General features: G+C 56.5%; 2 protein-coding genes and 1 pseudogene across 3 annotated transcripts; all 3 read left to right on the top strand.

Annotated features, from left to right (window-relative positions):
* Positions 1–21: 21 nt before the first annotated feature.
* Positions 22–11,660, top strand: PLOD3 (procollagen-lysine,2-oxoglutarate 5-dioxygenase 3). Of its 2 annotated transcripts, none has more exons than XM_065541739.2 (19): positions 22–287; positions 667–758; positions 916–1,052; positions 1,136–1,299; positions 1,440–1,552; positions 2,303–2,366; positions 4,260–4,357; positions 4,521–4,622; positions 4,809–4,934; positions 5,106–5,227; positions 5,530–5,634; positions 5,764–5,889; positions 6,809–6,950; positions 7,038–7,151; positions 7,322–7,390; positions 8,830–8,934; positions 9,995–10,084; positions 10,749–10,874; positions 11,210–11,660. In XM_065541739.2, the coding sequence occupies exons 1-19, from the start codon at positions 179–181 to the stop codon at positions 11,363–11,365; spliced, it is 2,160 nt and encodes a 719-aa protein (XP_065397811.1). In that variant the 5' UTR covers positions 22–178; the 3' UTR covers positions 11,366–11,660. The 2 variants fall into 2 exon arrangements, with proteins under 2 accessions (XP_065397811.1, XP_005549352.3); XM_005549295.5 differs by having other exon boundaries at positions 9,938–10,084.
* Positions 11,661–12,882: 1,222 nt separating this feature from the next.
* Positions 12,883–13,995, top strand: LOC102117330 (small ribosomal subunit protein uS2-like; annotated as a pseudogene).
* Positions 13,996–16,487: 2,492 nt separating this feature from the next.
* Positions 16,488–18,902, top strand: LOC135969950 (putative diacylglycerol O-acyltransferase 2-like protein DGAT2L7P). Its single transcript, XM_065541192.1, is given in 8 exon segments — positions 16,488–16,542; positions 17,073–17,393; positions 17,832–17,872; positions 17,874–17,909; positions 17,911–18,008; positions 18,151–18,191; positions 18,194–18,619; positions 18,622–18,902. Coding segments are annotated over 8 exon segments (1,257 nt in total). The 3' UTR covers positions 18,861–18,902.
* The last annotated feature ends 251 nt before the right edge of the window (positions 18,903–19,153 follow it).

The following is a 19,153-nucleotide window of genomic DNA, read 5'->3' as shown; positions in this document are numbered from 1 at the left end:
CTTTCTGCAGCCTCCGGATACGCCTTTTTTCCAGGGCGTGGCCCCAGCCCAGCTGCTCCCCGCGGCGGCTGCACAGCAGCCCGAGCGCCCCCTTCCCGGAGCTCCCCTCCGGAGCTGGGATCCAGGCGCGTAGCTGAGGTCCCAGGATCCTGGGTGCTGTCTGGGCCCGCTCCCCACCATGACCTCCTCGGGGCCAGGACTCCGGCTCCTGCTGCTGCTGCTGCTGCTGCTGCCCCCTGCGGCCTCAGCCTCCGACCGGCCCCGGGGCCGAGACCCGGTAAACCCAGGTGAGATCCCGGGGAGGCCCGGCGCGGCCAAGGGGGCAGAGGCTGACGTGCCTGCCATCCTGGCCCGGAGAGGGTCGGGGGCTCGAGGAGGTGTCTGTCCCGTCCGCCGCCCAGCGTGCTCTTGGGGCTGAGTCGCGCCAAGCCCCTTGCCCATTACCACCCTGAACTGAGGTTTCCAGCCTCCCTGTGCAAACGGACTCGGAATTCCTGGGCGCCACTCCCACCCTGTCCTCCCTGGGGTCAGAGTGTTCCTGGGTGAGAAGAGTTTAAGAATGGGAAGGAAGAAAGGGAGAGAAGTCGAGTGAGAGGGAGGACAGCAAAGCACGTGGGGCCCGGAGCTGGGCGGTGGATCCCAAGTGCCAATTCCCTCTGGTAACAGAGAAGCTGCTGGTGATGACTGTGGCCACAGCTGAAACCGAGGGGTACCTGCGTTTCCTGCGCTCTGCGGAGTTCTTCAACTACACCGTGCGGGTGAGGAGAGGGAAAAGCCTCTGGGAGGGGGTCCCAGCAGGAGGGGTAGGCTGAAGTCTGGATGCCCAGGTCCCCACGGTGAGCCTGGTCAGGAGCTCCCCCCCTCCCCCCCGACAACTCCCCACCCCTTGCCTGGCATGAGGCATCTTCTCCGCAGACCCTGGGCCTGGGAGAGGAGTGGCGAGGGGGTGATGTGGCCCGAACAGTCGGTGGAGGACAGAAGGTCCGGTGGCTCAAGAAGGAAATGGAGAAATACGCTGACAGGGAGGATACGATCATCATGTTTGTGGACAGGTAACAGGGCTTGGGATAGGGAGCAAGGTAAGGATGCTGAGGTTCCCAGTGGACCCCTGCTCATCCTCCCCTTCCTCACCCAGCTACGATGTGGTTCTGGCCGGCAGCCCCTCAGAGCTGCTGAAGAAGTTCGTCCAGAGTGGCAGCCGCCTGCTCTTCTCTGCGGAGAGCTTCTGCTGGCCCGAGTGGGGGCTGGCGGAGCAGTACCCTGAGGTGGGCACGGGGAAGCGCTTCCTCAACTCTGGTGGTGAGTGGCAAGGTGCCCAAGGCAGAGGGGCCAAGAGCGGTGGGACAGAGTGTTAAAGGTGCCTGAGGGCTGGAGAGGGCCTGGGGGACAGGCCCTGGGACCCTGGGAGTCTCGGGGTCAACACTTCCCCTCCTCACCAGGATTCATCGGCTTTGCCACCACCATCCACCAGATCGTGCGCCAGTGGAAGTACAAGGATGATGACGATGACCAGCTGTTCTACACACGGCTCTACCTGGACCCAGGACTGAGGGTAGGGAAGACAGAGGAGTGGGTGCATCCCACACCTCTGTGGGAGTGGAGGCCTCAGGCTGAATGGGAGTGGAGGGGCAAAGGGAGCTGTAAAGAGAAAAATGTGTGCCTGGGCGTGGTGGCTCATGCCTGTAATCCCAGCACTTTGGGAGGCTTAGGCAGGAGGATTGCTTGAGCCCAGGAATTCAAGACCAGCCGGGACAACATAGTTGAGACCTCATCTCTACAAAAAAAAAAAAAAATTAGCCAGACTTCATGGTGTACACCTGTAATCCCAGCTACTTGGGAGGCTGAGGTGGGATGATCACTTGAGCCTAGGAGTTTGAGGATGTTTTGCACCACTGCACTCCAGCCTCTGTGACAGAATGAGACTCTGTCTCTCACAAAAAAGAAAAAGCACGGTGGCTCACGCCTGTAATCCCAGCACTTTGGGAGGCCGAGGCTGGTGGATCACTTGAGGTCGGGAGTTTGAGACCAGCCTGGCCAACATGGTGAAACCCTGTCACTACTAAAAATACAAAAATTAGCCAGGCATGGTGGTACTCTCCTGTAGTCCCAGTTACTTGGGAGGCTGAAGCAGGAGAATCGCTTGAACCGGAAGGCAGAGATTGCAGTGAGCTGAGAGCATGCCATTGCCCTCCAGCCTAAGCAACAAAAGTGAGAGAAAAAGAGAGAGAGAGAGAGAAGAGAGAAATGATGTCCTTCCCACTCCTTCCATTTTAACTACTCTATCGCATCTCATTCCGTTTAGGAGAAACTCAGCCTTAATCTGGATCATAAGTCTCGGATCTTTCAGAACCTCAACGGGGCTTTAGGTGAGGAGGAAGACAGCCGCAGGTGGGCAGTGCGCAGCCTCTGCAGCTTGGGGTCTTGAGCTGGGAGAGGCTTCTGGAGGAGCTGGGCTGATCTGAGTCCACCTCTATGTGGTTTTATTGGGCGTCTGAGTGGCTGGTTGTGTGAGTTGCACTGTGCTGATGGTACTAGAAGCAAGGGAGGAAAAAATGTGTCTGGCATCTGTTGCACACATGCTGCACCTGGGCACCAGGCCAGGGGCTTTTTTTTTTTTTTTTTAGATGGAGTTTCGCTTTGTTGCCTGGGCGGGAGTGCAATAGTCCAATCTCAGCTCACCGCAATCTCCGCCTCCCGGGTTCAAGTGATTCTCCTGCCTCAGCCTCCCGAGTAGCTGGCATGCGCCACCACGCCTAGCTAATTTTGTATTTTTAGTAGAGACAGGGTTTTACCATGTTGGCCAGGCTGGTCTCGAACTCCCAGCCTCAGGTGATCCGCCTGCCTCAGCCTCCCAAAGTGCAGGGATTACAGGCGTGAGCCACTGTGCCCGGCCTACTCTGTGATTTCGTTTAACAAAGGGAAGGTCCCTGGTTATCCTTCTCATACAGATGAGGAAAGCAGCTTGTGGAGGGGTTGGTGACTTGCCTCAGGGGATGGGGAGAACGGAGAGAGAGAGGCCAGGCACGGTGCCTCATGCCTATAATCCCAGCATTTTGGGAAGCCAAGGCAGGAGGATCACTTGAGGTCAGGAGTTCGAGACCAGCCTAGCCAACATAGCAGAAACCCGTCTCTACTAAAAAAAAGTACAAAAATGAGCCGGGCATGGTGGCGAGCACCTGTAATCCCAGCTACTCAGAAGGCTGAGGTAGGAGAATCACTGGAACCCAGGAGGCGGAAGTTGCAGTGAGCCAAGATTGCGCCATTGTACTCCTGCCTGGGCAACAGAGACTCCCTCAAAAAAAAAAAAAAAAAAAAAAAAGGAGGCCAGGTGCAGTGGCTCATGTCTGTAATCCCAGCACTTTGGAAGGCCGAGGCGGGCAGATCATGACGTCAGAAGTTTGAGACCAGCCTGGCCAACATAGTGAAACCCCGTCTCTACTAAAAATACAAAAATTAGGCCGGGTGTGGTGGCTCATGCCTGTAATCCTAGCACTTTGGCAGGATTGATCACCTGAGGTTAGGGCAGGTGGATCACCTGAGGTCAGGAGTTCGAGGCCAGCCTGGTTGACATGGCGAAATCCCGTCTCTACTAAAAACACAAAAATTAGCCAGGTGTAGTGGTGTGTGCCTGTAATCCCAGCTACCTGGGAGGCTGAGGAAGGAGAATCGCATGAACCCGGGAGGTGGAGGTTGCAATGAGCCAAGATCGCGCCACTGCACTCCAGCCTGCGTGATAGGAGTGAGACTCCATCTGAGAATAAAAAACAAAAAATACAAATACAAAAATTAGCCAAGTATGGTGGTATGTGCCTATAGTCTCAGCTAGCTGGGATGCTGAGGCAAGAGAATCATTTGAACCCAGGAGGCAGAGGCTGCAGTGAGCCAAGACCGCACCATTGCACTCTAACCTGGGCGACAGAGTGAGACTCCATCTCAAAAAAAAAAAAAAAAAAAAAAAAAAAAGGAGAGAGGGAGAATATGAGGAGGGGTAGGGATGCTGAGCTCCTAGTGGACCCCAGTTCAGCTCATCCTCCCCTTCCACCCAGCTGTGACATGATCACGCAGGTAGTAGGCAATGGAGCTTTCTGGGCCAGCAGCCTGGTCAGAACCCAAAGGTTCCTGCCCCACAATGAGGGACACTCTAGGATGGCCCTGGTGTCCCTTTATTCCCTGGAGAATATGGGACCCCGTATTTAGAACATGTTGCTTGGCAGCTCCCAGAGAAAGGGAGTCTGAAGCCTGACCTTTTTCTTCCCCAGATGAAGTGGTTTTAAAGTTTGATCGGAACCGTGTGCGTATCCGGAATGTGGCCTATGACACGCTCCCCGTTGTGGTCCACGGAAACGGTCCCACTAAGGTGCCACCAGTGGTCTCAACCGCCGCCCTGCCCTGCCCCAACCCCCGGGCACCTCCAACCTTTCTGAGAAGCCAGCCCTTCCCAGCCCCCATACCAGAGGTGCCTGATCCCCACCTCCACCCCTGGAGGCCTCAGCCACTCAGCCTCAGTCTCTCCCCGACAGCTGCAGCTCAACTACCTGGGAAACTACGTCCCCAATGGCTGGACTCCCGAGGGAGGCTGTGGCTTCTGCAACCGGGACCGGAGGACACTCCCGGGGGGGCAGGTGAGGTGGGGGTGCCAGGGAGGGGCACGAGAGGGCAGCGTGCTGAGCAGGAGGTGCAAGGACAGTGGGCTGGGTGGTGGTGGGGCCACCGCTCGCGGGTCCCTGCACCTGTCAGGGTGGAGGGTGGGTGGGGGCAACGGAGAAGTCCAGGCTTCCCTCTGAGCCCATGTGTGGTGCATCTTCCAGCCTCCCCCCCGGGTGTTTCTGGCCGTGTTTGTGGAACAGCCTACTCCGTTTCTGCCCCGCTTCCTGCAGCGGCTGCTGCTCCTGGACTATCCCCCTGACAGGGTCACCCTTTTTCTGCACAACAACGTGAGACCGCCCCCCCCGCCCCGATCTTGGAGCCTCTCCCGAGGCACCCTTCCCCTGCCCTGATCAGAACTCCCATGCCCCTACCCCCATCTCCTTCCCGCAGCACCCCCCATACCTCAGGTGCCGCCTCCCTGCCCTCTGAGCCCATCCGCCTATGTCATCCCCTCCCAGGAGGTCTTCCATGAGCCCCACATCGCTGACTCCTGGCCACAGCTCCAGGACCACTTCGCAGTCGTGAAGCTGGTAGGGCCGGAGGAGGCTCTGAGCCCAGGAGAGGCCAGGGACATGGCCATGTGAGCGGGTGCTTGCGGGGAGGAGGGGGTGGGATGAGGGTGCAGGGTGGGGGTTGCTGCCACCTGATGCCTGGCCCTCACCTCACGTGTCACCCGTCCAGCCCCTCCTGAGCCTCCCCATTCGCGTCCTTGCAGCCCCCACGCTGTCACCCCCGCCCTTACCAGCTCACCCAGACAGCAGAGAGCCTAGGGAAGGAAGGATAGACACTGCCTCCCTCCTTTTCTCATGGGGGCGTGGGCCAGTCCCCCCATCCACACTGCCTCCTCACCCGCCGCTGTCTCAGCTCGCCTCTTACCTCCAGGGACATGTGTCGGCAGGACCCCGAGTGTGAGTTCTACTTCAGCCTGGACGCTGACGCCGTCCTCACCAACCTACAGACCCTGCGCATCCTCATTGAGGAGAACAGGTGGCTTACCCCCTCTCCCCTCAACCTGAGGGCACCCCAACAGGCCCTGGGAACCCCACTTCTGCCTTGGGTACGGGGCTCCCCAGGCCTGCTCCCGTCTGCCCAGCCCTCACCCCTGCCTGTCTGTAGGAAGGTGATCGCCCCCATGCTGTCCCGCCACGGTAAGCTGTGGTCCAACTTCTGGGGCGCCCTGAGCCCCGATGAGTACTACGCCCGCTCCGAGGACTACGTGGAGCTGGTGCAGCGAAAGCGAGTGTGAGTCCCGCCAGCCTGCAGCCCCCTGCCTCCTCCGACCCAGGGCCCGGGTAGACCCAAGGCCCCCACTCTCAGGGGTTTGGAGTGGTCACCAGTCAGAGGTGCCACGAGGCCGGGTGCAGTGGCTCACACCTTTGATGCCACCATTTTGGGAGGCCGAGGTAGGAGGACTGCTTGAGCCTGGGAGTTTAACATCAGCCTAAGCAACATAGCAAGATCATGTCTCTACAAAAAACTTAAAATATTAGCTGGGCACGGTGGTGCGTGCCTGTAGTTCCAGCTACTACGTAGGCTGAGGTGGGAGGATCACTTGAATTTGGGAGGTTGAGGCTGCAGTGAGCCATGTTTGCACCACTGCACTCCAGCCTAGAAACAGAGGGAGACCCTGTCTCAAGAAAATAAAAAACAAGGGCCGGCCATGGTGGCTCAATGCCTGTAATCCTAGCACTTTGGGAGGCCAAGGCAGGCGGATCACTTGAGGTCAGGAGTTCGAGACCAGCCTGGCCAACATGGTGAAACCCCATCTCTACAAAAAATACAAAAATTAGCTGGGCATGGTGGTGGGCACCTGCAATCCCAGCTATTTGGGAGGCTAAGGTGGGAGAATTGCTTGAATCTGGGAGGCAGAGGTTGCAGTGAGCCAAGATCACACCACGGCACTGCAGCCTGGGTGACAGAGCAAGACTCCGTCTCAAAAGCCAAAAACAAGAAACAAAAAAGAAGTGCCACAGCTTGGGGTAGGGACTGACTGCGTTTTGGGAGATGGGGCTGTTGTGACAAGCAGTGCTTGACAAGGGACATGCAGGAGCCTTATGTTCAGGGACTGCGATACTCTAAGGGAAGAAGGACTTCCCGGGATGAGCTGGGCAGAATTTGGGGGGCCGCCCTCCCAGCTGACCACGGTTGTCGGTGCCTCCAGGGGCGTGTGGAACGTGCCATACATCTCGCAGGCCTATGTGATCCGGGGGGATACGCTGCGGACGGAGCTGCCCCAGAGGGACGTGTTCTCAGGCAGTGACACGGACCCGGACATGGCCTTCTGTAAGAGCTTTCGAGACAAGGTGAGCGCGGGTGCGTGGTGTGGCCTGGGGGCAGCATCCCGGACTGTGGGCATGGCCTGCATCATGGACACCCCCACCCCACTACAGGGCATCTTCCTCCATCTGAGCAATCAGCATGAATTTGGCCGGCTCCTGGCCACTTCCCGATACGACACGGAGCACCTGCACCCCGACCTCTGGCAGATCTTCGACAACCCCGTCGTGAGTAGGACCCCCCGCGCCCAGAGCACACAGGTTCCCCGCCCTGTGCTAAGGAAGACGCCAAACGTGATGGCTGCTGCCAGCGCAGGATGCTGAGCGGGAGGGGGCGGTCCCCTGAGGGCTGGGAGTGAGGGGGCCACAGATCTGCTGTACCCCCCACCCTCCCGCAGGACTGGAAGGAGCAGTACATCCACGAGAACTACAGCCGGGCCCTCGAAGGGGCGGGAATCGTGGAGCAGGTGAGCCCGTGCAGCCCCCACCGCCCTCATGGCCATCACCTCTTGGGGGCCCCCACCTGGATTCAAAGTTTTCACACTGAGTTCCCCAGGGGCCTGAGGGTTTTCTGTTCAGGCAAGATGAAGGCAAAGGCCGAGCAGATAGGACTCTTGATCCCAAACCTGGCATTGATCAGATGGCCTCTCCTCTCCTGTGTATTGGGTATATTGGTGTTACGAATGAAATCACATCGTTTTTTTTTTTTCTTTTGTTTTGTTTTTTGAGACAGTCTCGCTCTGTTGCCAGGCTGGAGTGCAATGGCATGATCTCGGCTCACTGCAACCTCCGCCTCCCAGGTTCAGGCGACTCTCCAGCCTCAGCCTCCCAAGTAGCTGAGATTACAGGCGCATGCCACTATGCCCAGCTAATTTTTGTATTTTAGTGGAGATGGGGTTTCACCATGTTGGTCAGGCTGGTCTCAAACTCCTGACCTCAGGTGATCCGCCCACCTCAGCCTCCTAAAGTGCTGGGATTACAGGCGTGAGCCACCGCGCCTGGCTGAAATCACATCTTTAAAGAAGAATGGGGCCGGGCGTGGTGGCTCATGCCTGTAATCCCAGCACTTTGGGAGGCCGAGGTGGGTAGATGGGTTGAGGCCAAGAGTCCAAGACCAGCCTGGGCAACATAGCGAGAATCTGTCTGTACAAAAAAAAATTTTTTTAATAAAAAATTAGGCCAGGAGTGGTGCTTATGCCTGTAATCCCAGTACTTCAAGAGGCCGAGGCAGGCGGATCACTTGAGGTCAGGAGTTTGAGACCAGCCTGGGGAACATAGCAAAACCCTGTCTCTACTAAAAAAAACAAAAAAAAACAAAAATTAGCCAGATGTGATGGCGCGCACCTGTAGTCCCAGCTACTCTGGAGGCTGAGGTGGGAGAATCGCTTGAACCTGGGAGGCGGAGGTTGCAGTGAGCCAAGATCATGCCACTGCACTCCATCCTGGGTGACGCAGCGAGACCCTGTCTCAAAAAAAAAAGAAAAGAAAAAATTAGCTTGGCATGGTGACATGTGCCTGTAGTTCCAGCTACTTGGGAGGCTGAGGCAGGAGGATCGCTTGAGCTCAGAAGGTCGAGGCTGCAGTGAGCTATGATTGTGCCACTGCACTCCAGCCTGGGTGACAGAGCAATACCCTATCTCAAAAAAAAAAAAAGAGGGATGCACTGTTATGGAAGTTTGGAAACCCCTGTCCCAGCACAAGGGGCTCCAGGACCCTCTGCCACCTCTGCTGTGCCAGATACCGGCTCTCAGCCTTGCCACTCCCCCAGGCCCTACCTGGCAGGTCCCCAGCTGCTCTCACAGAGCCTTCCCTGCTCCTCCCTGCCCCTTCCCATTCTGCCCACTGCCTGTCCCCTTCCCCGTTCTGTGGCATCAGCTAGCCCTGTTCTCCCCCGCCCCGTCCTCAGCCATGCCCGGACGTGTACTGGTTCCCACTGCTGTCAGAACAAATGTGTGATGAGCTGGTGGCGGAGATGGAGCACTATGGCCAGTGGTCAGGCGGCCGGCATGAGGTAAGGGCCTGGGTGAGGAAGGCAGAGGGCTCCCGGGAGGAGGAGGTGCGGGATCTGGTAAAGGAACAATGGAATCAGGAAAATGGGAGCAAAGAGGGGGAACTCCCTTTTTCTCTACTAAAACCCCAAGGGGGAGACAGACCCTGGGGTCACAACTGCATTCATTCATGTATTTAAGAAATATTTACTGCTGGGCGCAGTGGCTCCTGCCTGTAATCTTAGCACTTTGGGAGGCCAAGGCAGGAGGATTGCTCGAGCCAGGGAGTTTGAGGCCAGCCTGGGCAACATAGCAAGACCCTGTCTCTACAATAAATTTAAAAATTAGCTGGGTTTGGGCCAGGCATGGTGGCTCACGCCTGTAATCCCAGCACTTTGGGAGGCCGAGGCAGGTGGATCTCCTGAAGTCAGAAGTTCGAGACCAGCCTCATCAACATGGAGAAACCCCATCTCTACTAAAAACACAAAATTATCCAGGCATGGTGGCATGTGCCTGTGGTCCCAGCTATTCAGGAGGCTGAGGCAGAAGGATCACTTGAGCCCCAGAGTTAGAGGCTGCAGTGAGCTATGATCATGCCGCAACACTCCAGCCTGGGTGACAGAGCAAGACTCTGTCTCTAAAAAAAGAAAAAAGGAAAGTTTCTGGGTCACTGTCCTAGCTTGCACTGCAGGAATGCCTCGTGCCGGCCGAGCTCTGCCCTGCTGTGAGCAGCAGCCGCCACACAGCTTCTAAGGCTGCGATGAGCAGCCTGGGTACTGTGGAAGCCACGGGGAAGCCTTGACCCAGACTTGGGAGGACTAGGGGGCTTCACAGGACAGGTGACATCTTAGCTGAGACTTGAAGGGCCGGGAGCAGTGAGTCAGGCTGAGAAGTAGCAAAGAAGACTGCTCCACACAGAGGAGCACAGGTGTAAAGGCTGGGGCACAGGAGGAAGGAGGCTGGACTGCCCCTTGGGGGGGGCACCGTGGCTGGAGGGGCGGGTGGCTCAGTGCCCACCGCCCCCAGGATTCAAGGCTGGCTGGAGGCTACGAGAATGTGCCCACTGTGGACATCCACATGAAGCAGGTGGGGTACGAGGACCAATGGCTGCAGCTGCTGCGGACGTATGTGGGCCCCATGACCGAGAGCCTGTTTCCCGGCTACCACACCAAGGTGCGCTGCCCATCTGCCCGCTGCCTCCCCACCTTCCCCACCCCAGTCCCAGGCTGGAAGTCTCCACAGAGACCCCTTTTGGCCCCCGCAGCATTTGGGCTCCATGCACTTTAGTTCCCAGGGAAATGAGATGCTACAGGAGGCAGCCCAGGGGAGGGAGGGAGCCAGGCTGAGACCTGGGGCAAGGCTTGGCCCTAATCTAATGCCAGTGAGCAGTGAGACTCTCCCATGCAGGAATCCTGCCGCCCCTCCCCTCCCTGGGCAGGGACCATCATCTCCCTGAAGATCCCCTGCAATGGCCAGGTGTTGGTGGCTCACACCTGTAATCCCAGCACTTTGGGAGGCCGAGGTGGGCGGATAACCTGAGGTCAGGAGTTCAAGACCAGCCTGGCCAAGATAGTGAAACCTAATCATCTAGTAAAAATACAAAAATTAGCCGGGCGTGGTGGCAGATGCCTGTAATCCCAGCTACTCGGGAGGCTAAGGCATGAGAATTGCTTGAAACCAGGAGGCAGAGGTTGCAGTGAGCCGAGATCGCACCACTGCACTCCAGCCTGAGTGACAGAGCAAGACTGTCTCAAAAATAATAATAATAATAATACAAAAAAAAAAAAAATCCTGCGCTCGCAGCCATCCCCGCAGCGTCTTCTCTCCTCTCTCCCAGGCGCGGGCGGTGATGAACTTTGTGGTTCGCTACCGACCAGATGAGCAGCCATCTCTGCGGCCACACCATGACTCATCCACCTTCACCCTCAACGTCGCCCTCAACCACAAGGGCCTGGACTATGAGGTGCGCCCCAGCCACACCACCCACCCATGCTTCACCTCGGGACCCTCGGGTCCCCACCTAGAGCCCTTGCATGCACCCCCGGCTCCCCGCCCTGCCCATTCCCCAGTGATTTTGTGGGTGTCAGCTCCTAGATCTCTTCTGGGCAGGCGGCCTCAGCCTTCTCCTGGATCTTCCTGTCTACGGGCACCCCAGCCCCCCATATCTGCCTTCTCCCTTGTTGCACTGGTCTATCACCGCACCGTGTCCCCTCACCTGGCCGCCCCGCCCCCTGTATCTGCCTGCTCCCCAGGCCCCATGTCTGCTCACTCCATGTTTCCTCTCCCTTCTCTTTTCAGGGAGGCGGCTGCCGCTTCCTGCGCTACGACTGCGTGATCTCGTCCCCGAGGAAGGGCTGGGCGCTCCTGCACCCCGGCCGCCTCACCCACTACCACGAGGGGCTGCCCACGACCCGGGGCACACGCTACATCATGGTGTCCTTTGTCGACCCCTGACACTCAACCACTCTGCCAAACCTGCCCTGCCACTGTGCCTTTTTAGGGGGCTTGGCCCCCATCCTCGGAGTGGGGGATGGGTCTCTCTCACTCCCCGCTTCCTGAGTGCATGTTCCGTGTGCCTGGACTGAATATGTCATCTTGCTCCCAACACACGGCCCTCTCAGGAAGCACCCGGAGTCCCCGCCTCTCTCCTCCGCCCACAGGGGTTCATGGGGACAGGGCTTCTGGGGGCTCCCGTGTGATAAATTATTAATGTTCCTCAGCCTCAGTGCCATTAAAGGACAGTTTGTAAGTCTTGAGTCCATTCGTCTGCCCATTAACCCCATCTCCCCTCCTGCCACCAGCATAGAGGGAGAGACCCTGAAAAGGGAAGATGAGAGGAAAAGGGAGAGGCAGAATGTTAGACCCTTGTGGGAACCTGGAAGCTTCCCTGGCTCCCACTTTCCCCTTCCCCTGTATTGGCTGAGCTGGAAAGAGTGTGTGAGAGGGCACAGACCAAAAGAAGGACTTCCCAGGCTGGGCACAGTGGCTCACACCTGTAATCCCAGTACTTTCGGAGGTCAAGGCAGGCGGAGGATCACTGGAGGCCAGGAGTTCGAGGCCAGCCTGGACAGCATAGCAAGACCTCCATCTCTACAAAAAATAAATTAGCTTGGCGTGGTGACTCACGCCTGTAATCCCAGCACTTTGGGAGGCTGAGGTGGATGGATCACCTGAAGTTGGGAGTTTGAGACCACCCTGGCCAACATGGTGAAACCTTTTCTCTACTAAAAAAAATACATAATTAAGCTGGCCACAGTGGCTCACGCCTGTAATCCCAGCACTTTGGGAGGCCAAGGCAGGCAGATCACAAGGTCAGGATTTCGAGACCAGCCTGGCCAACACAGTGAAACCGCATCTCTACTAAAAAATACAAAAATTAGCTGGGCATGGTGGCGGGCACTTGTAATCCCAGCTACTTGGGAGGCTGAGGCAGGAGAATAATTTGAACCCAGGAGGCAGAGGTTGCAGTGAGCTGAGATCGCACCATTGCACTCCAGTCTGGGTGACAAGGCAAGACTCTGTCTCAAAAAAAAAAAAAAAAAAAAAAAAAAAAAAAAAAAAAACCCAGGCGTGGCATATGCCTATAATCCCAGCTACTTGGGAGGCTGAGGCAGGAGAATCGTTTGAACTTGGGAGGTGGAGGTTGCAGTGAGCTGAGATTGTGCCATTGCACTCCAGCCTGGGCAGCAAGAACGAAACTCCATCTCAAAAAAATATGCCAGGCGTGGTGGCTCATGCCTGTAATCCCAGCACTTTGGGAGGCCGAGGCAGGCAGGTCACCTGAGGTCAGGAGTTTGAGACCAGCCTGGCCAACATGGTGAAACCCCATCTCTACTAAAAATGCAAAAATTAGCTGGGCGTGGTGGCACATGCCTGTAATCCCAGCTACTCGGGAGGCTGAGGCAGGAGAATTGCTTGAACCCAGGAGGTGGAGGCTGCAGTGAGCCGAGATTGTGCCGCAGTACTCCAGCCTGGACGACAGAGCAAGACTTCGTCTCAAAACAAACAAAAAAAAGCTTTCCATGCTACCCACAGAGGGGTCCATCTGGCGTTGTTCTGGATTCCTGTTGTAACAAAGTTTCACAGCATCCGGAGCCCTTGATGTCCCTCCTGCAAATGAAAGAGGAAGATGTCCTTAATTTCCTTGCAGCAGGAACCCACTTAGGTGGCACCAGTCTTGACTTACAGATGAAACAGTACATGTATAAAAGGAAAAGTGATGGCACCTACATCCTAAATCTGAAGAGGACCTGGGAGAAGCCTCTTCTGGCAGCTCGTGGCATTGTTGCCACTGAAAACCCCGCTGATGTCAGCATCACGTCCTCCAGGAATACTGGCCAGAGGGCCGTGCTGAAGTTAGCTGCTGCCACTGGAGCCACTCCAATTGCTGGCCGCTTCGCTCCTGGAACCTTCACCAACCAGATCCAGGCAGTCTTCCGGGAGCCACGGCTTCTTATGTTTATTCACCCCAGGGTTGATCGGCAGCCTCTCACAGAGGCATCTTACGTTAACCTACCTACCTTGCTCTGTGTCACACGGATTCTCCTCTGCGCCATGTGGACATTGCCATCCCAAGCAATGACAAGGGAGCTCACGTGGGTTTGATGTGGTGGATGCTGGCTCGGGAAGTTCTGTGCATGCGTGGCACCATTTCCTGTGAACACCCATGGGAGGTCATGCCGGATCTCTACTTCTACAGAGATCCTGAAGAGATTGAAAAAGAAGAGCAGGCTGCTGCTGAAAAGGCTGTGACAAGGAGGAATTTCAGGGTGAATGGACTGCTCCAGCTCCTGAGTTCACTGCTACTCAACCTGAGGTTGCAGACTGGTCTGAAGGTGTATACGTGCCCTCTGTGACTATCCAGCAGTTCCCTACTGAAGACTGGAGCACTGCCACGGAAGACTGGTCTGCAGCTCCTACTGCTAAGGCCACTGGATGGGTAGGAGCAACCACTGAATGGTCTTAAGCTGTTCTTGCAAGAGCTTTTTTTTTTTTTTTTGTGATGGAGTCTCGCTCTGTCACCCAGTGCAGTGCCGCAATCTTGGCTCACTGTAACCTCCGCCTACCAGGTTCAAGCTGATTCTCCTGCCTCAGCCTCCTGAGTAGCTGGGATTACAGGCGTGTGCCAGCACACCCGACTGATTTTTGTATTTTTAGTAGAGATGGGGTTTCACCATGTTGGCCAGGCTGGTCTCGAACTCCTGACCTCAGGTGATCCACCCACCTTGGCCTCCCAAAGTGCTGGGATTACAGGCGTAAGCCACTGTGCCCGGCCCTTGCATGGGCTCTTAAGCAACATGGAAATAAAGTTGATGGAAAATAAACATCAGTTTCTAAATAAATAAAAAAATTAAAAAAATAAATTAACTGGGCATGGTGGCACACGCCTGTAGTCCCAGCTACTCAGGAGGCTCGGGTGGGAGGATCACTGGAGCCCAGGAGTTGGAGGCTGCAGTGAGCTATGATTGAGCCACTGCACTCCAGCCTGGGTGACAGAGTGAGACCTTGACTCAAAAAATATATATAGGCCGGGTGCGGTGGCTCACGCCTGTAATCCCAGCACTTTGGGAGGCCAAGGCAGGTGGATCACAGGTCAGGAGATCGAGACCATCCTGGCTAACACAGTGAAATCCCATCTCTACTAAAAATACAAAAAATTAGTTGGGTGTGGTAGCGGGCGCCTGTAGTCCCAGCTACTCAGGAGGCTGAGGCAGGAGAATGGCGTGAACCCGGGAGGCAGAGCTTGCAGTGAGCCGAGATCGTGCCACTGCACTCCAGCCTGGGCCACAGAGCGAGACTCCATCTTGGGGAAAAAATATATATATATGTGTGTGTGTATATATATATATATACACACACACACACACATATATCAAACAAGCTTGTTCACCTCTCCTAAGACATCTCTTGCCTCCAACATCTCACCATCCACATCTATAATCCTCTTATTTTTTTAATTTACTTTTTATTTTTATATTTATTTATTTATTTTTGAGATGTAGTTTCGCTCTTGTTGCTTAGACTGGAGTGCAATGGTGCCATCTCGGCTCACGGCAACCTCCACCTCCCGGGTTCAAGTGATTGTCCTACCTCAGCATCCCGAGTAGCTAGGATTATAGACATGCGCCACCATACCCGGCTAATTTTGTATTTTTAGTAGAGACGCGGTTTCTCCATGTTGGTCAGGCTGGTCTTGAACTCCTGACCTCAGGTGATCCACCCGTCTCAGCCTCCCAAAGTGCTGGCATTAGAGGTGTGAGCCACCATGCCCAGCCTTTTTATTTATTTTTTTTGAGACGGAGTCTTACTCTGTCACCCAGGCTGGAGTGCAGTGGTGTAATCTCAGCTAACTGCAACCTTCACCTCCCAGGCTCGAGCAATTCTCCTGCCTTAGCCTCCCGAGTAGCTGAGACTACAGGCGCCTGCCACCATGCCCAGCTAATTGTAGTATTTTTAGTAGAAACAAGGTTTCACCATGTTGGTCAAGCTGGTCTCGAACTCCTGACCTCAAGTGATCTGCCCGCCTCAGCTTCCCAAAGTGCTGGGATTACCAGTGTGAGCCACCGTGCCTGGCCTTATCTTGACTTTTTTGAGATGGGGGGGTCTCACTCTGTTGACCAGGCTGGTGTCGAACACCTGGCCTCAAGTGATCTTCCCATCTAGGCCTCCCAAAGTGCTGGAATTACAGATGTGAGCCTCCATGGCTGGCCTGGAATCCCTTTTCCTTCTCCTCTCTAGTCTTCAGGGAAAACCTCCTTTAAGGAGCCTTCCTTCCTGCTAGGTGGAGCTGATTATCTGGTTGGTTACGTTTCCATGGGATTGAGCATCATTCTGGCCAGACTTTGGAACCCATCTCACCCTGGGCCCCACTATCCTTGTCCCATGTCCTGTGGATGGCGGTGAACTGAGTAGGGACAGGAGAAAACACCTCTTGGCAAGTGTTTTCCCACAGAGGCCTATGCTGCTCTTGCATGTCCTGGGCCTCAGGGACCAGCCTCGGTGACTAGCAGGTTTTCAGGCTGTTTCGATTCATGCGGGAACCCTGCCCTTCATAGGACACCCCATTCAGACCACCTCTCTCCTTCCCAGAGGGTCCTGGTTTTTGTGTGTGTGTGTGTGTGTGTGTGTGTTTTCTGGTTTCATTTTGTTTTGTTTTTGTTTTTTGAGACAGCCTCTATTGCCCAGGCTGGAGTGCAGTGGTACAATCATGGCTTACTGCAGTCTCAACCTTCTGGGCTCAACCAATCCTCCCATCTCAGCCTCCCAAGTAGCTGAGACTACAGGCATGTGCCACCACACTTGGCTAATGTTTTTTGAGTTTTTTTTTCTTTTGGTAGAGATGGGGTCTTGCTTTGTTGCCCCAGCTGGTTGAACTCCTGGGCTCAAGTTATCCTTGGCTTCTCAAAGTGTGCAGGGATTATAGGTCTGAGCCACCGAAACTGACCAGCCCCCTGACTTCTGCAGAGTTCAAACACCTCCCCCAGGCTCCGGGCCACACCCCTGGTCATCTCTGTTGGTCCCATTGATCATAGCCCTGTGAGCCCAGGTAGTGATTAACCCTTCCTTCCCTGGGAGCATGGGCTCCAGTGTGCAGAGCTGCAAAGGGGGCGGAAAATGGGGGCGGGACCAAGGTCAAGGGTCAGGGCCAGTGTGTTGGGCCAAAAGGAGGTGTGCTTAAGAGATTGGGGGGGCCCCTGTGTGACATTCCTCCAGAATATGGTGGCCTCCTCCAGCCTTCTCCAAAGGGGTCTCCAAGTGTTTGCTGTCCTGCAATGGGTTTTCTCCTTGTTAGGGCTGCATGAGTCCCCAAGGCCTGGGGATCTGGGCAGGGCCCCAGCAGCTGGTGGTCTGTTTTCCTTTACCCCGAGGGAGGAGGGGTAGGGAGGGAGTCTGGGGAGCAGGTGGGATGGAAGGGGGCAGAGGGAAGACTTAGGTTTACACACCTGTACTGTGAGCTCCCCCTGCCCCGTCTTCCAGCCCAGGTACGCCCAGCAGCCTGGCTCCCTGCATTCCTCGGCCAGGCTTGGATGCTGGTGGTCCTCTACCTGGCCTGGCTCTATTGGGATAGAAACACACCCAGGGCTGGAGGCCAAAGATCTGCCTGGGTTCGCAACTGGGCAGTTTGGAGACATTCCCGTGACTACTTTCCCCTCTTGGTGAGGACCTCGGGCAGTGGGGTACTGGGTGCAGTTGGGGCTTCAGAATAGACTCTTGGGACCACCATCTCCCAAAGTGCAATCTCACTGTTGGGGTGGGGTGCGCCCCTCTGCTCCTCAGCTGGTTAAAACTGCAGAGTTGCACCCCTCCTGGAACTACTCCTTTGGCTTCCACCCTCACGGGGTCCTGGTTGTGGGAGCCTTCGCCAACTTCTGCACAGAGCCCACGGGCTTCTCCTGCCTCTTCCCCGAGCTCCGGCCACACCCGCTCATGCTGCCTTGTTGGTTCCATCTCCCTTTCTTCTGGGACTACATCATGTCAGGTGGTGAGAAGAGGGGGACCTTGCTGCTGTCCCACCATCTTCCTCCTGGGAGGCTCTGGGACCCAGTTCTCTCTTCCCCATGCCCTCTCCGCTCTTCTTCCCAAGTCCTAGGCTTTGGCTGGGTGTGGTGGTTCACACCTGTAATCCCAGCACTTTGGGAGGATCACTTAAGGCCAGGAGTTCAAGACCAGCCTGGGCAACACGGTGAAACCCTATCTCCACATGTACAACAAAAAACAAAAACAAAAATTTAGCCAGGTGTGGTAGTACACACCTGTGGTCCCAGCTACTGGGAGGCTTGAGGTGGGAGGATCACTTGAGCCCTGAAGGTCAAGGGTGCAGAGAACCAAGATCAGGCCACTGCACTCCAGCTGGAGCAACAGAGCAAGACTCCATCCCCAAATAAATAAATAAATAAGACCCAGGCGTCGAGTCCCCCAACTTCTGCCCTCTCCCCAGGTCTGGTCTCCTCTGACAAGGCCAGCATTGCCTCAGGGGTGGCCAGGTGTCCGTCCTGGCCGTGGGAAGGCCCCTGGAGGCGCTGGTGGCAAAACTCGGAGCACAGAGCTTTCGGATTCGGAATCAGAAGGGATTCGTTAAGTCAGCTCTGGAACTTGGGTGAGGACCCGAGCGTGGCCCGGTGGGGACGCCAGGGATGCCGGGCCGGGGAGGAGGAGAGCGGCGCCACCCGCGGACCCCGGGGCCAGGAGTCAGCCGCGCCCTGCTCCCCCGCGGCCTCCCTGATGCCTGTCTTCTCCAGGGAGAACGAGCTCTTCCAGCAGTTCCCGAACCCGACGGGCTCGTGTTGCGGAGGGCGAAGGAGGCGCTGCATCCGCTGCTAAGCGTGGCCTTGCCGCTGTTCCTTGGCCGCCGGGGCCTCCAGCTGCCCTTCCGCGCGCCCATCCGCACCGTCGGTGAGCCCCTGCCTCTGTCCCGCGATTCCTGCCCTGTGCCCGCTCCCTCCCCGTCCCGCGTTGGTGCCTCGCCACCCAGACTGGCCTTTGGCCACCGCGCCAGCCCTGAACTCTGTCCCCGCCGATCCCCGCGGGCGGAAGGGAGAGAAGGAGGAAGGGAGGGGAGGGGAGGGGAGGGGGCGGGCCGGGGATCCCAGCCCCGATCGCGTCCGGTCCCGCCCGCTGTGAGGGCGGCGATTCCAGTGCCCCAGAGCCCCCAGCCCAGCCCGGCCCAGGTGGACTGGCTGCAAGCAAGCTACGTGGAGCAACTCACGCAGTCTTCGAGGCGCACAAGGCGCGCTATGGTGTCCCCGCCGACAGGCACATGGTCCTCCACCTAGGCGCGCCCCACCGCCTGGCCTCGCCTGTCCCCTGGGTGACTGCGGGTGGAGGAGTGAAATTAAAGACTGGCCGCTGGGCGCGGTGGCTCACCCCTGTGATCCCAGCACTTTGGAAGGCTGAGGCACGTGGATCACTTGAGGTCAGGAGTTTGAGACCTGCCTGGCCATCATGGTGAAACCCCATCTCTATTAAACATACAAAAAAAAAAAAAAAAAAAGCCGGACATAGTGGCGCGCCTGTAATCCCAGCTACTCAGGAGGCTGAGGCAGGAGAATCGTTTGAACCCAGGAGATGGAGGTTGCAGTGAGCCGAGATCGTGCCACTGCACTCCAACCTGGGTGACGGAGTGAGACTCCATCTCAAAAAAAGGAAGAAGGAGGAGGAGGAGGAGGAGGAGGAGGAGGAGGAGGAGGAGGAGGAGGAGGAGAAGAGGAAGAAGAAGAAGAAGAAGAGGAGGAGGAGGAGGAG

This window comes from Macaca fascicularis, chromosome 3, assembly GCF_037993035.2.
Source record: "Macaca fascicularis isolate 582-1 chromosome 3, T2T-MFA8v1.1".
Taxonomy (NCBI): Eukaryota; Metazoa; Chordata; class Mammalia; order Primates; family Cercopithecidae; genus Macaca; species Macaca fascicularis.
Note: the sequence above shows the minus strand (reverse complement) of the source record. Positions and strands in the feature narration are given on the sequence as shown.